At 45.6% G+C, this 20571-nt stretch overlaps 2 protein-coding genes across 9 annotated transcripts in view; one reads left to right on the top strand and one right to left on the bottom strand.

Annotated features, from left to right (window-relative positions):
- The window catches only part of LOC125740282 (vasoactive intestinal polypeptide receptor 1-like), a 15690-nt gene extending 13038 nt beyond the window's left edge, over positions 1-2652 (top strand). For all 3 annotated transcript variants that reach the window (XM_049011213.1, XM_049011212.1, XM_049011214.1), the window contains one exon: positions 1723-2652. Coding sequence is in view for 1 of the 3 variants with exons in the window: in XM_049011212.1 (XP_048867169.1) it covers positions 1723-1773 (51 nt within the window). In the remaining 2 variants the exon portion in view is untranslated. The remainder of the gene's footprint in view (positions 1-1722) is intronic.
- Positions 2638-20571, bottom strand: adcyap1r1a (adenylate cyclase activating polypeptide 1a (pituitary) receptor type I). 6 transcript variants are annotated; one of them, XM_049011206.1, is made up of 14 exons: positions 20460-20571; positions 15302-15407; positions 12221-12328; positions 11793-11893; positions 11592-11689; positions 11253-11385; positions 10699-10852; positions 10172-10232; positions 9875-9944; positions 9634-9725; positions 7636-7719; positions 6680-6809; positions 6144-6185; positions 2638-5626 (listed from the first exon to the last, which is right to left on the bottom strand). In XM_049011206.1, exons 1-14 carry the CDS (start codon positions 20511-20513, stop codon positions 5405-5407), a joined length of 1455 nt encoding a protein of 484 aa, XP_048867163.1. In that variant the 5' UTR covers positions 20514-20571; the 3' UTR covers positions 2638-5404. The 6 variants fall into 6 exon arrangements, with proteins under 6 accessions (XP_048867163.1, XP_048867165.1, XP_048867164.1 ...); XM_049011208.1 differs by having other exon boundaries at positions 2638-5613; XM_049011207.1 differs by having other exon boundaries at positions 7636-7716.

The following is a 20571-nucleotide window of genomic DNA, read 5'->3' as shown; positions in this document are numbered from 1 at the left end:
CTTAGTTTAAAGAATTTCAATGAGTGTGTTTTAAAATATCTACACAAAGAGCCCAGTCAGTCAGCTAAGAATAAGTTCAATTTAAAACCAAATAGGGGATAAAGGCTGATAGTATATTTTCTGCCTGTAAACAGTCAGTTTTGCAATGTGAGACGACAGTTTCTGATAACTGCAGCTAAACTAATGCAAACAAAGATATTATTTTCAGAGCTTGTTATATATCAGGAGATACTTTATACCGTAAAATGGCCCCAAGGTTTAAATCTAAGCTTTCAAGCCCTTTTCTAATGTAAATGAGTAAATATGTAAATTAAGATAATATTAGCTGCCCTTTATGCTGTGAATAGCTGGAACAAATTTTAATGGAACAATATTTGTGGTCCCTGAAAAGCAGACATCTTCAGAGCCACTGTACCTACAGTATTATCCGCATTAGCGGCGCTAGCCAGCTCTGCATGCGTGGAGCAATGCGACCAGTGCTGCTCTTTCATCTTTATATGAAGGAAAATCTGCCTTTTTGTATGAACCGCATAAAAACGTTTGATAAGAGCCACATGCATCATTACCTTTGCAATGCCAAGCAAAGGCAGCTTCTCCCAAACAACAAAATAGAACCAGCGCTTATAATTTATGATAATTGTACGCATCCAAATTTGAATCTGAATTGAATCTGGATTACATCGTATATTGTTCTGCATAAAACCAGCTATTGTTTGCGTCAGTTGTTTTTTTAGTGGATGGACATTGACATGCGCGCACACATTCAGCGAAATCACAGGATAATTTCTAGCAAAAAAAAACATTTAATGCATTTTAACGCCAATATAGCAATTTCATGTACAAAACTCCTAATGTACACTACAGAACAAACAGGTGTTTACAGGACATGGGGGGGGGGGGGGGGGGGGGTGAAGTGGAATTCAGGAGTCATGTACACAGTCCACATTTTACAGCACGCCACGGTCAAGGTCCATGTTCAAGCACATGCATGAGCACAAGCTCTGCTCCTAGCGGCTGCCCCTGGCACAATCCCGTGGTCCATCTAGTCGCAGCATGTGCAGCAAATCGAGGGAGAAACATCTGCCCCCCTGATCTGCATGCACATTAATTACCCTCTGTTTCTGCACCAGTGGTTCACTCACAGAAGCAGTATCTCCATTCAGCCGCAGAAAGATTTGGGGTTTTTAGTGTACTCTTGAGTGAGACCTTCCTGGATCACCGACCATACTTACTGAAGCTGGACCACTTCAGTGTGACGTCTAGTATGAATACATAACACCCTGGGCTATGCTTTGGATAGAAAACTCAAGCTAGGACAAATATACACAGGACCGCAACAAAGACAGTAGACACAATCTTCAATCCATGCGACAAACATTAACACCAGTACCTTTTCCCCGCTCATTACAGCTCTAACAATGTTGAGATGTGATATTCCCTTTTGTGATTTTAAAGCTGAGAGAGATTGCTGGTGATACTATGCATCGTGAGCGCTCAGAAAAGCCTGTGCATCCACACAAAATCAGCTTTCAGGCAACAGAGTGGTTTTCCCGTTTTACCCTTCCGGAAGGTTCTAGATGCTGTGCATGCATATTCTGTGTGTTGGGGGGAGGGGAGGGGGGGTCCATGTCAGACGGACACTGTAAAAACCTGGTAGAAATCAGTGACTGAGGGGATTTTCTAATCTGGTGGTTTCATGCGCCATCCTTCCCACTCTCTCAGACCCGGAGCAGGTGCAGCGGTGACACTTGTCGCCGAGCTGTCCTGAACTGAACAGCCTTTTTCCGGAGGAAGGGCGGAGATTCCCGTGCGCGACCGTAAGCCTCAAGATGCCAGGGCCAACACTCCTGGATTTCACAGCAATAACTGAACTAGCCCGCGCCGAGATGTACAGTGTATGTCATTAAACGTGCATGCACATAACCAAAATGCTGCCTCGTTAAGAACAGGTACTGGGTTTCCTCTTTACACGAGCCACGCCGAGTCAATGAACAGAGGCTGTCTACCTGCCCCCCTTGACAGAGCAGTTGCTTTGACGTAGGGTAACAGTCTATTTTTACACATGGATTTGTGCAAGAGCAGGCAAAAACACAGGCTATTTCTGATTACTTTGTCACTGAAAGTAAATAGTGAATATTTACACTTTCTATTTCCAGCACGCAGATGCTGCGTGAGATAAAAACTTCTTTGTGTTTCTCTTTCTGAAACTGCAACAATATTTTCCCAGTGTCAGAGATTATCAGCGGACCAATAATGTCCGGCGCACAGGTAACTAAGAACATTTACATTAATTAGGGGCCGAATGGTTGCTTGGAGTGTTATCTGAGCTGCCTTTTGATTGGCTGCAGTTCTGGGATTTGCCGTGTTTGAAGGTCTGTTGCTGCAGGAAGCTGTATACAGGTACTTTTAAACCACTCATTCAGAAACACTGAACTGCTCTTCGAAGTGCTGCACATGTAATGCAATGTTCTGTGCACAAAATGGATATCTGAGCTTGAAAATTACAACACGACATACATCACGTCACACAATAGGAAAGGTACCTATTTCGATGGGGAAGAAACAGAACATTTTAACTTGCTTTGTTATTCTGCATTGGTGTGTTTAAACTGGACATTTTCCTAAAAAGTTGATGGCGGGGGGGGGGGGGGGGGTTCCTGAAATAGAGACTGAGGCATCTTAATGGTTTCGTTTGAACTGAATTCGTTATTAGACCGTTTCAGTAATGTGCACATGCCGATGGTTGCCACAGGCAACAAGGAAGGGTAAACGACTACTACACTACCAAACAGAACACTATTACTAACAATAACTGTAATAATTACTCAGACATTACCACCCATAGTAACCACAGGAGTAACAAAATAATACCAGTTAGGTCACAAGGTTAAACAGAGACACACACTGCCATAATGTCAACACTGCATTACATACTTCTCTCTTGTTTCTTTGTGTTTAAAATTAAAAGTCCAATATTGTGGATAATGCATTAAAAAACCATGTCTATTAAATGTTGTTCGACCAACAAATGGTATTTCTTTTGGAAAAAATTTAAATTTCAATACTGAACATTGGCGCTCTTACAGTGACCAAAAGGCACTTAGGGAACTTAAGAGAAACCACAATTAATGAAAATTTGATCAAAGAAACACCCAGCATTGACATCAGCTGTAAGGTTTTGCACAAGCGAGCTCAGAGTCCTATGAAGTAAAATATTCGTCTTTGGAATACTTCATCACCATGGCTTTTTCTCACGCCTGATTGGTCTGCTAAACACTTTCAGTTTGCAGGCAGAATAAGCTGATAGGCTGATGGCAGAAAGCGCGTCAACACAGATCACCTGACCCAGATTACAGTAACCTAATTTCAGCTCATCTTGGTTTAATATCATATGAGGCAACTTCAGGAATATCCACATGGCTCTACAACTTCTCAGAAATTATGGATTTTCATAAAGTATATATACAGATATTTTAAATATATTTAAAGTATCTGCTTATATACTCTATTTATTTATATTCTACAGATGTTAAATGGACTCTACAGATTTGGACTCCAGTTTGTACTTTTCTTATTTAAATTTAGCACACCACAATAACCACGTTAACATACGGATACTTTTGAAAAATTAATTCTTAAAAAAGAAAAAAGTGTATACAGACAGATTTATGCACGGCTCACTGAGATAACTCCTTTTCAACTGTTTGTGTGTGAACACTGAACACTCCAAAAATACAGGATATATTTACATGAGAAAAAAAGTCATGTTTTAGTTGCTGTCCTCACTCTTAGCAAAGCTTCATTATTTAAATTGTATTTTGACAGACAATCTGACACTCTATCTGGCAATCAACTCAAATTTCTAATTTTCCTTTACCTGCATGGTGATTGTTAACCTGTTGGGCTATTCAGGAGCACAGCAAAGGGACATTGAGAGGGGACAGTTACAGGGAATAGGGGACAGAGACAGGGCAGTGAGAGGGGACACTGGAATGGGAAAGTGAAAGCGGATAGTGACAGGGGACAGTTACAGGATATAGTGAAAGGAGACAGTGACAAATTAGTAAAAGGGGACAGTGTCAGGGAATAATGGAAGGAGAGAGTGACAGAGCAGTAAAAGGGGACAGTGGCATGGAACGATGAAAGGGGACAGTGACCAGAGACCTTGACAGGAGACAGTGACAGGGCAGTAAAAGGGGACAGTGACAGGGGACAATGAAAAGGAAGAGTGACAGGGGAAAATGAAAGGGGACAGTGACAAGAGACAGTGAAAGGGGACAGTGGCAGTGGACAATCAAAGGGAACAGGGGATAGTGAATGGGGACAGTGACAGAAGATAGTGAATAGGGCCAGTAACATGGCAACAAAAGGGGACAGTGACAGGGGACAATGAAAGGGGCCAATAACATGGCAACAAAAATGGACAGTGAATGGGGCCAGTGACAGGGCAGTGAAAGGGGGCAGTGAAAGGGGACAGTGATCGGGACCAGTAACATGGCAGTAAAAGGGGACAGTGAATGGGGCCAGTAACATGGCAGCGAAAGGGGACAATGACAGGGGACAGTGAAAGGGGATAGTGATCGGGGCCAGTAACATGGCAGTAAAAGGGGACAGTGACAGGGGACAGTGAAAGGGGATAGTGATAGGGGCCAGTAACATGGCAGTAACAGGGGACAGTGACAGGGGACAGTGAAAGGGGATAGTGATCGGGGCCAGTAACATGGCAGTAACATGGGACAGTGACAGGGGACAGTGAAAGGGGATAGTGATCAGGGCCAGTAACATGGCAGTAACAGGGGACAGTGACAGGGGAGAACAGGACACAGGGCACGTGAAATCTAATGTTCCCATCTCTGAATTCTCTTATCTCTTGCAGTGAGCAACCGTATATCAGAGTGTCTGAAGGCCACCAGGTGGCCACGTCACACACTGCCACTTAGGTCTGGGAACTCCCTCCAGAGCTGGTAAGGGACCAGAATCGAAGACACTCACAGGCCGGATGTAACCAAGCCAGGGCTGAATGTGACTGTTGCAAATGGACCAGGATATGTACAAGCAGAAAGCCGCTCCAACACAGAGACCTGCTTATGTACCGCAATATTCACGCCACTCAGCCAACCATATCGCTTAAAGGGCGCAAGGGTCCAGCTCCGATTTCAGCCAATTGAGGAGCCAGAACCGGCTGAGTCATGCACATTTTTTTTGCCTGCATTTTGTCACTTATTTCAATGTGACGACATCACCGCCCCCCAGACAATGCAAGGAATGTGACGTGATATTTTTTTACATGGGGATTAACTATTGGGGGTGGGATGTGGGCGTGTCTCGATTCTGACCCGAGCGAATCATCTGGGAGGGTGAGGCGGGGGAAGGGGGTGGGGCCTTCAGCAGGAGGCGGGACCCCTCAGGCGCTCAGGTGGGCAGATTGAGGTTGAGCGTCTCCGCCTGCAGGCTGGACATGCGGATCTGCGAGCTGCTCTTGCTCAGGATGGACAGCTGCGTCCCCCCGTTGACCCCACTGCTCGCCAGCGACGGCTGCCTCTGCTTCAGGTCCACAGCAAAGTACCGGTTCACCGTCCAGCTCCTCCATTTCCTCTTGATCTCCGATTGCACCTTTAGGCAGAAACTTGAAGACGTCATTTTTAATGTACTTAGCTGTAAAGGCTCACGTTTTAGGTTATTCTTTAATTCTCTTTAAAACTGGCAGTTAGCAAAATCGTTAATGACCAGCCCGTTACTAAAAAAATAAATACAGTCAGACGGAGCTATAATGTGATGAGGAAAATGCGCTATATTGCATAAGTCTCCTATTCAGCTAAAGATGTGATGACATAAGGAAGAAACGGGCAAAGTGACACTGAAACAGGAAGTGACACGGAAACAGGAAGTGACACTGAAACAGGAAGCATGACAGCACCTCATTACCCAGGCAAGCAACCAGCACTCTGATTTAATTGCTCATTATTATTTCTGACAGATGTGAACTTTAAATGAATGGAGGCATACATCTTCCCCGTTAAAGTCACAGAAACTATAATCTCTTTCCAGTACTGGGAGCCAGATTATGATCACACATAGCGGGTCCTCTCTCCTAACATGTCACTCACAAGCACACAGAAAGGCGTCGAATGAAAACAACTCACCTCTCCATTTAAGAAACAGTACAGGACTGCCACCACGAAGCCCTGAAGGCACACAAAGTAACGTGGTTATGGCCTGTCCCATCGTTATCCTCCTATGGCTGTCCTCTAGCTCTCAGCCATTAGCCTTAAACCAGCCTCCAGTTAACAACATGATTTCATTTTGGGTTTGACACCAGATTATCTCTTGTTCTGCTTCTCCTCCCTGACAAGAGTAACAGTCAGTTTGTTTTTTTCTGGACTGGAATCTGAAAAACTAACTACCGTAAATTCACAAACCCTGTCTGAGACATAAAACACTTAAGCGGCAGCTCAATATGATTGCGAAAGCAATCGTACCAGTATGGGACAACTTAAGGATATAACAGAACAACAGCACGGCCAAGTGGCTGACTAAGGTACTGCCACAAATATTTGTTATTTTCTAATGATCTATTTGTAAATATATGACATTATTTTCTTTGCCGCAATCAGCACAGCACAGTAATTATTCCTTCACTCACATCAAGAAAGTGCCAAATCTATTACTAAACACAAACCTGGAAGGATCCAAGGCCCAGTTCGAACACTAGCCTCTCTCGTTTGCTGACGTCCTCTGGGGAAAAGGCGAAGACGGTGTAGTGGATACCAAACAGTGGGATGAGGAGCAGGGTGGAGCGGGCCAGCCTCCTGCCGGTCACATGACAGGGAGAAGCGGCGTAAGGACTCTGAATAACAGGCCGCAGAAACGCTAGAGCTTGAAAAGAGGGCATATGACCAGACAGAAGATGAGTCATCGCTGTGGCATTTTGGTTAGATACGATTACAGAAACATTAGAAGGAAAGTCGTTACTGTATCCGCAGTAAAACAGCTGGGAATGGCTACAAGTCTGAATATGTAGCCGTCAGTAATACTGAAACAACTTATTTGTCACACAGAGTGAGAAATCCATCCATCCGTCATCCTATTGCTTATCCTGGTAAGGATCTCAAAGGAGCCTGGAGCCTATCCCAAGTGGTATAGGGCTCGAGACAGGGGTCACCTTGACGGGATGCCAGTCCATCGCACGGCAAACACACAGATGCCCAATCACGCTGGTGGGAGATTTAACTTGACAGCAGGTTTAGAAAGGAATAGAAAAATCCTCCAAATCATCTCAGAGCAGATTCACCACCCAGCCACAAGAATTCAGAAGTGAGGAGAGGTGAGATGGCAATGAGTTATGTGGTCTTACACATGAGTCATGTTAGTACATCTACTAGCTTCATTGTTAATGTCAACGAATCACCACCTCATGGATCTTGAGTGATTCTTCATTGTATTGACCTTTGAGAAAGGGACTGCTTTTCTGCATCAGTTTCATACCCCTCCAATTTGCGGGATTTTGACTTACATTGGGACAAGCAAAACCACCCCCAGATATTAAGTTGTCCTTGAGCACTCCCTGGTGGACGCTAATGGTAGTGTGAAACGGTCATGCCTGAAATGAGCCCCTCCGACTTCGGCTCCACTTACAGCGTGATGGCGGATAGCTGTGACATCTTGCGCGACTGATGGGTGTCGTGCGCGGCCTGACAGAGGCATTTCTGTACGCAGCTGCTGGACACGACAGAGCCGATAGCGCTTTAGTGTCACAGACGTCATACGGGCCACCATTGACAGGTTTAGGAGAAAGAAAGGGGCAAAGGCATGAAAATGGAGAGACGGACATATGGGGGAGGACGGGGCGAGCAAGTTCTCAGCCAATTGCTTTACAGCCACATGACAGCCATGAACACACAACTAAAACAATCCAACAAAACAAAGTCAGTTTACAGCAATTTCACAGCCAACAGTGAATATGATAGCATGTAGCATGAGGAAGACCATCAAGCACAAATCAGCCAATGGCAAGATGGTACCACTCATTTAAGATCTGCATATATGTGATGCTTTTATCCAAAGTGACTTAGAGTAGAGGGACGGATTACATTGTTTGTGTGCTCCCTGGAATTGTACTCACAACCTTTGAGCTATTAACTAGGGACCAAACAAAGCTTGATGAACCATTTGCTGTATTTTTTTAACCCACTAGATGGTGCTGTGCGCAAAAACAGGGCTCTGGTGGGATCAAAACTACAGCAAATGGTTCATAAAGCTTCATTTTGCCATCACTACTTTTAACACAATGCTCTATTTGTTGAGATACAAGAGATTGTGGCTGTTCTGCTGCCATTTGGAGGGAGTAATAAAGGATATTACTCAAAGACACTAACGTTCATTACGTCGATATTTTCTGTATCAAACCAAAACAAACAGGCCCAATCCAGATAAACTATCAAGGCACCAGACTCATAACACAATCCTTTCCTGCGCTTATTTGCCCAAATTTCATCCGCGTCATACAAAAATGGTCTTCCATTTAAGACTGCTCAAGAGCAGTTAATTGTTTTTCATTTTAGGAAAATTATCCGTAAGATCAGCTAAACGATCAGGTCATTACAAAAAAAAAAAAACACATATTCTGGCTTTGCTAAAAAGTCGCTTTCACTTTCGTGGTATGATAAATGTAATATTTACCGCTCGGGTATGGTAGTGGGCAGACTGAACTGACATTGCTACAAATCTTGTTGGGTCATCTGTGTTCTGGTCCTATAAATGAGTTTGAAGATGGGGCAATGCAGTAAAAATTGTCACCCCTTGTACTTCTTAACATAATAATAAGAATAATAGTAATAATTATAATAGTAATAATAATACATTGCAGATGACTGATGATTTCACATTTAGTACAATGCCAAAGCATAGACAGACAGACAGACAGACAGATAGATAGATAGATAGACAGACAGACAGACAGATAGACAGAGAGGCAGACAGACAGACAGACAGATAGATAGATAGATAGATAGATAGACAGACAGACAGAGGCAGACAGACAGACAGACAGACAGATAGATAGATAGACAGACAGACAGAGGCAGACAGACAGACAGACAGATAGATAGATAGATAGATAGATAGATAGATAGATAGATAGATAGATAGATAGATAGATAGATAGATGGATGGATGGATGGATGGATGGATGGATGGATGGATGGATGGATGCAATGGTAACAATGTGGCAGCTTGGAATGTCCAGATTAAGACAAACAAGTTGAGCAACAAGTTCAGCAATCATGTCATTTTAAAAGCTTTTTTCTTTTTTCCACCCATAGTGTGAAATAAACCCACACTGTGCTATTAGAGTATTAGGTTGTGCAAAGAAAAAACCTTTAAAACTTCACATGCATGATTGAGGTGAGGAAGCCACTCCGGTCTTTCATTGGGTGATGATGTAAACACGACAGCGGGACAAAAATGACAGGAGGAGGTAGGTGGCGCTGTACACGCGTCCAAGCAGAATGAGGAGGGCTCTGTTTAAATGGACAGGTGCCGCACTCCTAAAACCAGGCCTGGCTCAGCTTGGTTTTACGGAAACGCTCTGCTGCATCCACGCTGGGATGCCTGCAGCCACATGGAAGGACTTACAGATAGATGCTGGACTCGTTGCCTCCGATATCTGGTGACTGCAGCTTTTGAACCAGGATTATTATAATTCCGATAAAGAGGACAAAATTAATCTGAGAGGGGGGGAAAGAGAGAGAAAGAGACACCGTTGCTGTCTGGCAAAATGTGAATATGTGAGATTGTATAATGAAATCTTTCAGCACTGATCCGACACGCGTCCGGCAGCCAGCCTGCTGCCAGTCGCGACACACTATCTGCTCACCATGATTGATGCTACCACAGGTCCCTTGATCACCCACCAGAGGGCAGTGTTGTCATTCATGTCCCAGCAGCTATAAACAAAGTCCTTTATGTTACTCCAAAGATATCCATGGCAATTATAAATACCACTATCAACCAAATTTTACTTTATCTAAACCGACGCTCGATAGAGGCCTAACAATGACACACCTCTGCCAACCCACGGATTGATCATGCTTAATGTCCTAACCAAAGTGCCCCCTGGATTCGGTTCTTAATGGTGCTACTGTACTGAAACCCATTTGAGAAATGCACTCACCCCGTGTCGTCAAAGTGAAGTCTGAGCCCAGCCCATATGGTAACACAAACGGTGGGAGTTCCTGAGCAAAGGAAATAAACAGGTAACATGAATCACACCAAAAGTCACTGTGTCTGCAAAGACCCAAATCATACCGTTTACAGTCCTACTCCTTCCAATCAGAGTGCCCATCAGCCCCACCTCAACCAATGAGGGTGACCTATCCCATCCAATCAGAGTGCCCATCAGCCCCACCTCAACCAATGAGGGTGACCTACCCCATCCAATCAGAGTGCCCATCAGCCCGACTTCAACCAATGAGGGTGACCTACTCCATCCAATCAGAGTGCCCATCTGCCCCACCTCAACCAATGAGGGTGACCTACTCCATCCAATCAGAGTGCCCATCAGCCCCACCTCAACCAATGAGGGTGACCTACTCCATCCAGTCAGAGTGCTCATCAGCTCTACCTCAACCAATGAGGGTGACCTACCCCATCCAATCAGAGTGCCCATCAGCCCCACCTCAACCAATGAGGGTGACCTACCCCATCCAATCAGTGTGTACCAGTAGAAATATCTCCTCTCAGGGAAGAATGTCTCCACCAGCAGGGTGAAGAGGTATAGTCCCTCGATAAACAGCCAGAAGTAGTTGGACATGACGCAGTAGTGGAAGAACACCATCACAGCCTTGCAAGCCACCTGGCGAGATGAACCACAAGCAACAGTCATTCACTGGAACATTCCATCATCGGCTTGTAGTTACTCAACTTCCCATAGGGGGCAGCAGTTAAACACTCTCGTCACCGATCTTCGTCATACAAATACCAGAATCTCTGTAGACTCTTTACAGGCTATAGGTTATAAATTATGTATATTAATAAACAAATAGCACTGACATTATGTACAGAGATGAGAAAAATAAGGCCGGCCCCAGTGGAGTGGGAATAATATAGGCTATCAGTCACCAAAGAGTCTAACCTGTGCTGAAATGCTCCTTCACGATTACTATGGCAACAACATCGACAACCCCATTATGACTAGATGATGAATTTATGCAGCGCTCATAGCGCGTAGGAGGCAGAGCATGTCTGTAACTCACAGGGTGCACGAAGCAGTGGTTACTGTCCTCCTCTGCGTACAGCACGCCATCCTTGATGAACACGGATATGGCTCGCAGAATGAAAGACACAAACAGGTTCATGTGGATAAAATTTCTGGTGCAGTGCAGTTTCCTTGGTTGGAAATATATAAAAAAGAAAAAAGAGAAAAAGATAAGCGTTGCTGCACTCCTGTGACGCATTCCCAGCCTGCGTTACTGCCTTATTAATAATGCCTTCGTCCTCTTCCGACCGAGAACCTTTACTGTTCAGAGCACTTCCTCCTTGCAGCCTCTAGGGAGCAGCACAGGCACACAAAAGAGACTGAGGTGGCCGTCTACCTGAACCTGCAGAGGATGACCATGGCGGTTGTAAGGGACACCAGCGAGGTACTGTAGCCTACAGTGTAGAGGGCCTTGACCGACGCAAAGAACATGTCCTGCGGGAGGGCAATTTGCAGAGAAGGGAAGGAGTGTTAATGTAAAGAGGAGGGCGCTTCGCACGAGCGGCTGGCAGTGGCACTGTCGAGGCGACGCTCTCACAGGCCGGGTGGTGTTCTCGTCAAACAGGCAGGCATCCATGTAGTGGGGGAATGGTTCAGACCAGCCGTCCTCCGTGCAGTTCCTGCTGATCTTCCCCAGCTCTGGAATAGCAATGAAGGGAAACCGCACGCTTTCATAACATGGACATGTGGCCTGTGCACGCAGGCAGGGGAGCATGCAGAAGCACATGCGTTCAAAAGCACTCTGAGCCTACAGGTAAATAAAACGTACGTGCGAGTGGATGACCCTGCATAGACACGCGGGCGGACATACGCACAGTCACTCGGATTTCACATAAACACAGCCCACATCGTTACAAACAGGCAGTGTCAAATGTAATCTCCCTCACCTTACAAACACACACACACACACTCATCCTCAAAGATGCAAATGACTCAAAAGTGTCAGTGGAGGGGGGGGGGACACACCATCATCAGGGCTCATGAACTCAAACAGCTCTGGACAATTCACCACCACGACCTCTCCAACCGCTGCGGCCTGCCAACACGTCAGATTATCCCACATCCATGGACAGTCTGAAAAAAAACAAACAAACATAGACATGCATTTCCTCACCCCACCAGCAGGGGGCGCTACACATTAAATCACACTATTCTCCCTGAGCATACGTTTATTTATGCACTTAAACTAAAATGACAATAGACAACAGATGCTCACTGCACATTTCAGGCTGCTTTCTCTTGGTTTTGGCCACATTTATGAAATACTGAGAAATAATAAAACAGCATCAACAGGCAGAAAACACCCTGGGAGGTACAGTGTGTCACCTCGTCTGAGCAGACAGCATCCCTTCCCCAAGTTCCTCTTTGTTAGACAACAAAAGAACAACCCACTTGCTCGGACAACCGTAGGCCATTTAATTATAAGGTTTTATGTGTCTGTAACACCCATGCTAAGTGTTTTTTAAAACAAAAGGTTAAGCACCATCCTCAAAGGGTCAACAAGACCAACCCTCCTGGGGAGGGAACCTTCTGGTTATAGATTAATGGTCTTCAAACCACAGTGTATGAGGAAGATAAAGAAATAAATATATTTACAAACGTTCCGAGTGGCTGGAGTGATTTTTAGCTTGTAGTTTTGCGGGAAAATGGGCCTCAGATTTCCCCCCATATGAGATGGAAGCCGGGAGCTCGAATTTTCAGATGGGGCTCAGGGGAACATGAATCAGGAGAGCCAAAGCAACCCTGGGACTAAGCGGTACAAATTCACAACATTCGCCACTCTGCCAAAGAAGCCACGTTAATGGGAAAGATGTAACTGCAAAACGTTTAGCCACTGGCTAACAAGCTAACCTCACCAAGAGAATCTGCTAGTAAAGTCTTGCGGGTAATTCACAAACCAATACCAGCCTTATAGCCAACGGCAGCTAAGCGGATTCACTGACTTGAGAGAAGAAAAGGTGCCCGAGTCTTGCGTCAACCCCAGAATTGCTGCCCGAGCAGAGGCGTGGGGATGGGTCTCTGTGGGCCTGACTGTCCTACAGGCCGTCTGCCAGTTGACTACTGATCTCCAACAGTGAAAAAAAAAAATCAAGTCTGGCTGCTTATGAACGAAACGCTGGCGAATACAATTAGCTGTCCCTGGCGCCATAGCGCCACCTGGAGGTCAGTCCAGATAAGACCCATTCCACTCCTATGATTATAAGATTCCTCTTGGGATCTCACTATTATTATTTTTTTTTATCCATCCTCCTCTTTCATCCTCGCATGTGAACTGGGATGCTTTTGGCGCTGCTGATGCTGAAGGTCCACTACGCTCACTCGGCTAATAGCACCTATATTTATTTTCCGTTTTATCCAAACGACTGTTGTTTGCAGGTGGGAACTCCAGTGGCCTGTACTCCGGAGCGGGGCTACTGGCTTATCGGGGTAAAACAGCCTGTAACATAATAATCAGAAGGAGTCCCGTGATGAAAGGTCAAGGAATGTGCGTGATGCACAGACAGGGGTCTCTCTGAAGGCAGTATGGACAGAGTGTTGAGTTTGCAGACGTGGAAGAGGGCGGGCAGGTCCTTTAACGAGCCACTCAATAGGGTCATGTGATACAATCACGTGACATTCTGTCATTGTTTGCCTGTGACTCTTTGTCTTGTTCCTACTTCTTCAGCTTTCCCATGAGGGAAAAAGAGAAGAAGGGAGGGAGGGGGTTTAAAAGCAGTATTTCCACCCCCCTCCCCCCCCCCCCCCAAATTAAAAAGCAGATTTTGTCATGGTCGATGTCTATAACAGGAGCTGGGACGTGCAGACATGCCAGCAGCTCACCACTGCCTGTGGAATGTCACCTAAAGAACTTTTACTAGAACATTCCATGCCACGATCGTAACGTGAAAACACAAGGGGCTCGGCTTGGGGAAGGATGGGGGGGTGGAGCTCCCGGGCACGGGGTCACAGTGCGAGGCCCAATTCATGTGGGCCCCCCCCGCGAATCAGAGAGCCTGGGAGGCGTGACGGGGGACATTGCTGCTGTGTGTGTCCATGTGTGTGCGTGGATTATGTATATATTACATTGTGGGGACCATATGTAATAAAAATTGTTATTTTGATGTCAAAAGGACCATTTTTCAGGTCCCCACAAAGATCTGTGAATGCAATGTAATACAAAATAAAAATGCCAAAAATGTCATATTTTGTTTGGTTACTTGCAGTTAAGGTTATTGCTCATCATGTTGAGCTAAGCTGATCTTCCCCAGAATCCCCACAAAGACATAATTACTAACCTTTGTGTGTGTATGTGTGTGTCTGTCTGTCTCTGTGTGTCTGTGTGTGCATGGGTCTGTATAAGTGTGTGTGTGTGTGTCCATTTAACCTAATATTCTCTTTCTTACCAAAGCATCCATCTGTCCTTCACGAAACAAATATGATTACCAAAATACTAAAATAAATAGTCTAATTCCTATGCTGTGCTACACTATACTACGAATTACTGTACAGACGTAGGGGGGTGTTAATTTTGGCAGGTTGCAGAACCACAGTGCATGAACAGGAAAAAGGCAGAGACGTGATGGAGGGACGCAGCGATTGTGGGTGTAAAGGCGCTTCACAGCCACGTGTGAAGGCTTAGGGACCATCTGCATTTTCACTATTAAATTCACCTGGTGAAAGTGCTGCAGGGAGAAATCGGTTTCTGTGGAGAGAGTCTCTCTGGAAATGCTGCTGTGGAAATTTTCCGGCTGTGTCAGCAGACGGTGCAGGGCGCACGCGGGCGGCGCACGGCCAGCCGAGGTGCACTTTCTAATGCGGCTTGGAAGCTCACGTGCCAACAGAGAGAAAACGAGGGACCACTGATGTGACGTCAGTGAACATGGAAATTACCCATAAATTCTGCTGCAATTCGAGAGACACAGAACAGCGTATGTGAGAGTGGTCCCCCGTAAGGTTAAAAAAAAAAAAATTATCACGTATACCTGGGTATACCTGGACCACACACACACACACACACACACACATACCTACGCACAGACACACACATGACCGGTGAGCAGGTCCTACCCAGCCTGAGGTCTTCAGAAGTCTCCTCTCTTGCCATCTTCTCCATGCACTTCTCATGTTCCCTTTTAATCACGCAGTCAGAGTGATCAGAGCGTACCACAGAACCCTGCAGTGAGGGGACATAGTTACACAGGGCAGAGGGCAGAATACACAAGGCAGGGAACAGGATACACAAGGCAGGGAACAGGATACACAAGCCAGAGGACAGGATACACAGGGCAGGGGACAGGATACACAAGCCAGAGGACAGGATACACAGGGCAGGGGACAGGATACACAGGGCAGGGGACAGGATACAGAGGCAGGGGACAGGATACACAGGGCTAAGGATAGGATACACAGGGCTTGGAATAAGATACACAGGGCAGGGGACAGGATACACCAGGCAAGGACACAGTCACAAGAGGCAGAGATGCAGTCACAGAGGGCAGGGTCCCAGTGACACAGGGCAGAGGACACAGTCAGAGAAGGTAGCGGACAGAGTTGCAGGCACAGCACATTTGCAAGATGATTATCAGAAAGCATTTCAGAAAACGTAAACCACAAGGAAAGCATTAGCGAATGTCGGTATACATCTAAAGCTGTTATCCAAAGCGAATTACAGCAGAGGAAAGAGTTGCACTTTTTGCTCACTCCCTGGCATGTGAAACTTTGACCTTTGCAAACACATTTAAAACTTTAACATCTGTGGGTCCAAGGCCGTCTCAGGTGAACCATGTATTTTGCAGATGTGAAATGTGCCTTGAACAGTTGAGCATGTGTTTCAGAATAGAAGTTTAATCAGAACAAGAATAAGAAGCCGGAGACCTCACCACCTCCGCAGGCCCAGCATCTCGCTCACTTCCTCCCTTCAAATTGGGACACTTAGAGATGACAATAAAGATATCAAGGTGGGAAATATTTGGTTCTAAACATAATTCTCTCCCTCTCTCTCTCTCTCTCTCTCTCTCTCTCGCACACACACACACACACACACACACACCTAATGGTTAGGGACACACACTTGTAATTCAAAGAATGCTGGTTCAAATACTAACCCCCCACCCCCCGAAGCACTGCTCCCCGGGCACTGAGTTAGCTGCCCCCTGCCATGTTATGATGTCACATGTGGGTTAAATGCAAAGGACCAAATTCTAATACTGTATCACTTGACAACTACACTATCATATATATAAAAAAACAGAAATATGTACATTTATATCTGTTTGTGCTATCATGAAATTTGAGCTGAAAAAAGGAATTTGTGTTTTTATGCTTGTGTTTTATGGTTAAAACAATGCTTCCTGTAAGTAACATTTTTGTAGTCTCTTAGTACAGATTGAGTAACTTTTATGCAGGGAAATCTAACTGAAAAATAAAATAAACACTGCGCTGCCCATCATCTCTCCACCCCGTAAACAGCCGGTTTGTGTGATTTTGATGTGTGTACTGGCTGGATGTAAATATTTGATTTTGACAGATGCCTGTCGGACTCGAATTGCGTCGCTCAGTTCCTCACTGCATTTCTGCAGTGACCCTGTCTCTCTTTTTCTTCAGCACCTCGCCAAGTAAACGACGTGCCTCCCTAGCGGGCGAATCTCTCTGACTGCGGGGGTGGTTCTGGAGAGCGGCGGCTGGCAGGGGACAGAAGCGACTGATTGTACGTCGGCCGGAGAGCGGCCATCTCTGCCGTCGGCTCCCTTTTCTCCTTTACTTGGGGATTCTGCCCAGAAGCGAGCTGATTACATTGGCTCAGCCGGCCTCGTTAGCTTAACGCTGCTCTGTGGGTCATCACGCTGTGTCTATGGTCAAATGGATGCTGGTTCAGGTCCAGTAGCGGCCAGAACGATTTCCCCATTGGGCCCTTGAGCAAGGCCATTAACCCCAGTTGCCCCAGGGACAGTCTGACCCTGCCTTCTCACAAATGTTTGCCAATTTAGATAAAAAATATTTGCTAAATTAATAATAATAAAGGGGTAGCATATTTATATCTTGAAGTATGTGTTTACGGCATCTCCCCCTGCCTTTTGCAAGCAGAAGCGTGACTATGCTCAGACCCCTCTGGGTGGGAAGGGTCTGCATTGCAGAGTACAGTCACCATGAGTCTCACTTAACGGGATAAGCTGAGCATCCCTCTGCCTCGTTTGCACCCCCTGCCACCCCAGCGCAGACCTGCATCGCCCCAGCTGTGGTGTGCTCTGACGCGTAGAACCAGACAGCGCACAATGTCACCGTAACTGCTCTCTGATCCCTCTCTGACTCCGGGTCGTCTTCCCTCAACACGGTCTCAGGGTGAAGGACACGTCACTTTTTTTGCTCAGGTCCACATTTTGCTCTATTTTGGGCTGAGTGTGGTCACGCATATTCATCCAGGTAACTCGTGCCTCGTGAGTTTTTCCTCAGACCTTAATTTTTGAGTCAATCGATGACCATTACAGTGTGTACAAACACTATCGGTAAACGGGCAGGATGCAATTTCATGGGTGCACACTGTTCACACACATCATTGTATTTCTGCTCTGCCCTTCGCTTTTTCTAATGATTGCCCAGCAACATCCAAAGGACAAAACCCCACCTATGCCTGGCAAGCACAGGTACATTTAAAATGTATGTCTGTTTCACCACAGAACTTAGCAGCCACAGCAAAACACAGACCACCTGGGCATGTGCCAATCGCCTTTAACTCTGTGTCCCGGTTTAGCTGCAACAACTTGGACCCACTCCAGCTGACTCCAGTGATGCTGGCTCACTGGTATACAGGAGTCAGGACCAATGCCAGCTGATTACAGTGCTGATCTCTGATTGGTGAACAAGCGTCAGGACATATGCCAGGTGACTCTAGTGGTGATTTCTGATTGGTGTACAGGAGTCGGAACCTATGCTAGTTGACTCCGGAGCTGATCCTTGATTGGTAGACTGGAGATAGGACCTATGCCAACTGACTTCAGTGGCGATCTCTGATTGGTGAACAAGAGTTAGCACCTATGTCAGCTGACATCAGTGCTGATCTCTGATTGGTGAACAGGAGTTAGGGCCTACGCTAGCTGACTTCAGTGTAGATCTCCGATTGGTGCATAGGAGTCAGGACCTATGCCAGCTCTGACCTATGACTCTGATTTCTGCAGATTAGCTTAGAGGGGAAAGTAGCAAATTTATATTCCAAGGAAATCAGCATTTCCTCCTTGATTCCGGTCCATTCAACTGTGCATTCACAATCAATCTGTTTGCCCCTCCCCCAGGACCCCCTTCCTGCGCACAGACTGCTACAGGACGATGTCACAAAAAAGCACCCCCCCCCCCCCCCCCGCAGTACCTTAAGATTGTATGTCTCAAAGTAAACGTACCTGTATTCACTTTAGCAAACGGCATGACAAAGCATAATTTCATTTCACCCAGAAACATGCATTTTTACCTGGATAAACATTCATTCATGCACTGTGTCTGTCGAAACAACCACCACATCAAGCACAGAAGGGATATGTAACTTCAGGGAACCATACACAGCCACACAGTACTCCTCTGTGCTACCATGAGTGCCAACGTGAGATAAGTAAGTTACAGATATAAGGTTCAAACAGGGGTCCCACTTTCTGATGAGCGATTTAACTAAGCAAAGCTTTAAATTCCAGCTCCGATGAGGTTAAATCAGATGTACAGAACAACCTAAATCCTTTCGCGATGGAAAGCAAACACACCAGTTCAGCTTTTAGGGAGAATTCTCCTCTTTTTTCTGTCTTAATCGATATTACAGGGAGCCTGCATCACGGATTCCTAAGCGAACACGAGCGAATCACCATAACAACAAACTCCCACCGTTTCACAGGAGGGGCTACGCTTTGTGTCCATTCCATGGCCTTCAACAACATGGACCCATTAGCTTATAATATGCCATTAAATATCGCATCTAAGTATAACTAGTTTTTTTTTTTTAAAAAAAAGGACGAGTCATTATGAACTAAGACTGCGTCGAGTTTTGATGGAGCAAGATTTAAAATGTGCTGGAAATCCAAACAAAGCACCCAGCTCTATTCAGTGCGATAAGGAATGAAAGGCAAAGATTGAAAAGGGAGTCCCTGGCGACGAAGCGAACCCCAGAAAGAACAGGCAGATGGAGGGAAAATGCACTAGTCAAGTACGCTGTGCTGGATACAGGGGCAGGCTGAGAAAATGCAACGGGAATTCGCTGATTATTGATCTCACTCACATCTATTTACAGCTCAGAGGCCCTGCAAGAAAAACTCCGTATGAGTCTTTCGAACTCAAACTCACTTTCACGCAAAGTGAGATGGTCCCTTAATTAAACATTGGCCAATCATGCAGATGTTTCGCTATTGAGAGATAAGAGATAAATTACTAAATCGTACAAAATAAAATCGACTATATTCAAGCACTTAAATTCTATTAACAAATAGCATCTAAGTAAAAAATTTACGCTTTTATCAATAACCGCCCACCTGACGCCAGATCTCACAAACAATTTGCAGACGTCAATATAAAACTGCAAACATCAAAGCATTACTAGCCACTTCACAGGCAACATGCAGAGGTGGAAAGTTCAGGTCCAAAACGTATCAATCCAGACCAAGATTTTGCTCCAACCAACCAGTTGAGTACTCTGTCACCAAGCCTATTTATATTCAGCCGGTTGGTTGAAGCAAAATCCCGGTCTGGATTTGCGCTTTCTGGAACTGAACTTTCCACCTGTATCAGATACTTTTCTTTTTGAAGAGCGCAAAAACAGGCATCTGCGTCACAGCACTTTGAGTCCTTGTGTTCAATACTCTAACACGCATTTCTGTGCCTTTGTTTCAATCCACAAATCCTACAACTGGCTGAGTAAAGGGTTATGCGTGTGTCATACTTATTCTGATGTACTTACCCGAGACCGTTAAGCTGTTAAACAGAAAAACACTGTATTTGTCGAGACCCAGGAAGATTCTAGGTCCTACGAGAGTCTCAGATCTTCTGCACAGCGCTTGTATTACATAGTATTTGTGATGATGTCTCTGTTGCACGAAGTAAGGAACTGACCCCTTTGCTAAAATGATCCCCCCCCTGCTTGAAGAGTCGTCCCTAGAGCTTCATGGAGAAAATTATGTCCCTTGGAGGATTTCTGAAGCGAGGGGGCGGGGGGTGCAGGGTCTGTTTCTCGACAGGCAATGAAAGCACGGTAACTCACCATGGAGAGGGTGACTACAGCAGTGAGCAGCAGGTGTCTCATCCTAGCCGCCATTTTCGTCCTCGAGGTTCAGGATGGTTCCAGGAGGCTGATTCTGGGAGCCCGCCCCCCC

Source organism: Brienomyrus brachyistius, chromosome 4 (genome assembly GCF_023856365.1).
Source record: "Brienomyrus brachyistius isolate T26 chromosome 4, BBRACH_0.4, whole genome shotgun sequence".
NCBI classification, from domain to species: Eukaryota; Metazoa; Chordata; class Actinopteri; order Osteoglossiformes; family Mormyridae; genus Brienomyrus; species Brienomyrus brachyistius.
This window is presented reverse-complemented; position numbering and strand designations above follow the sequence as displayed.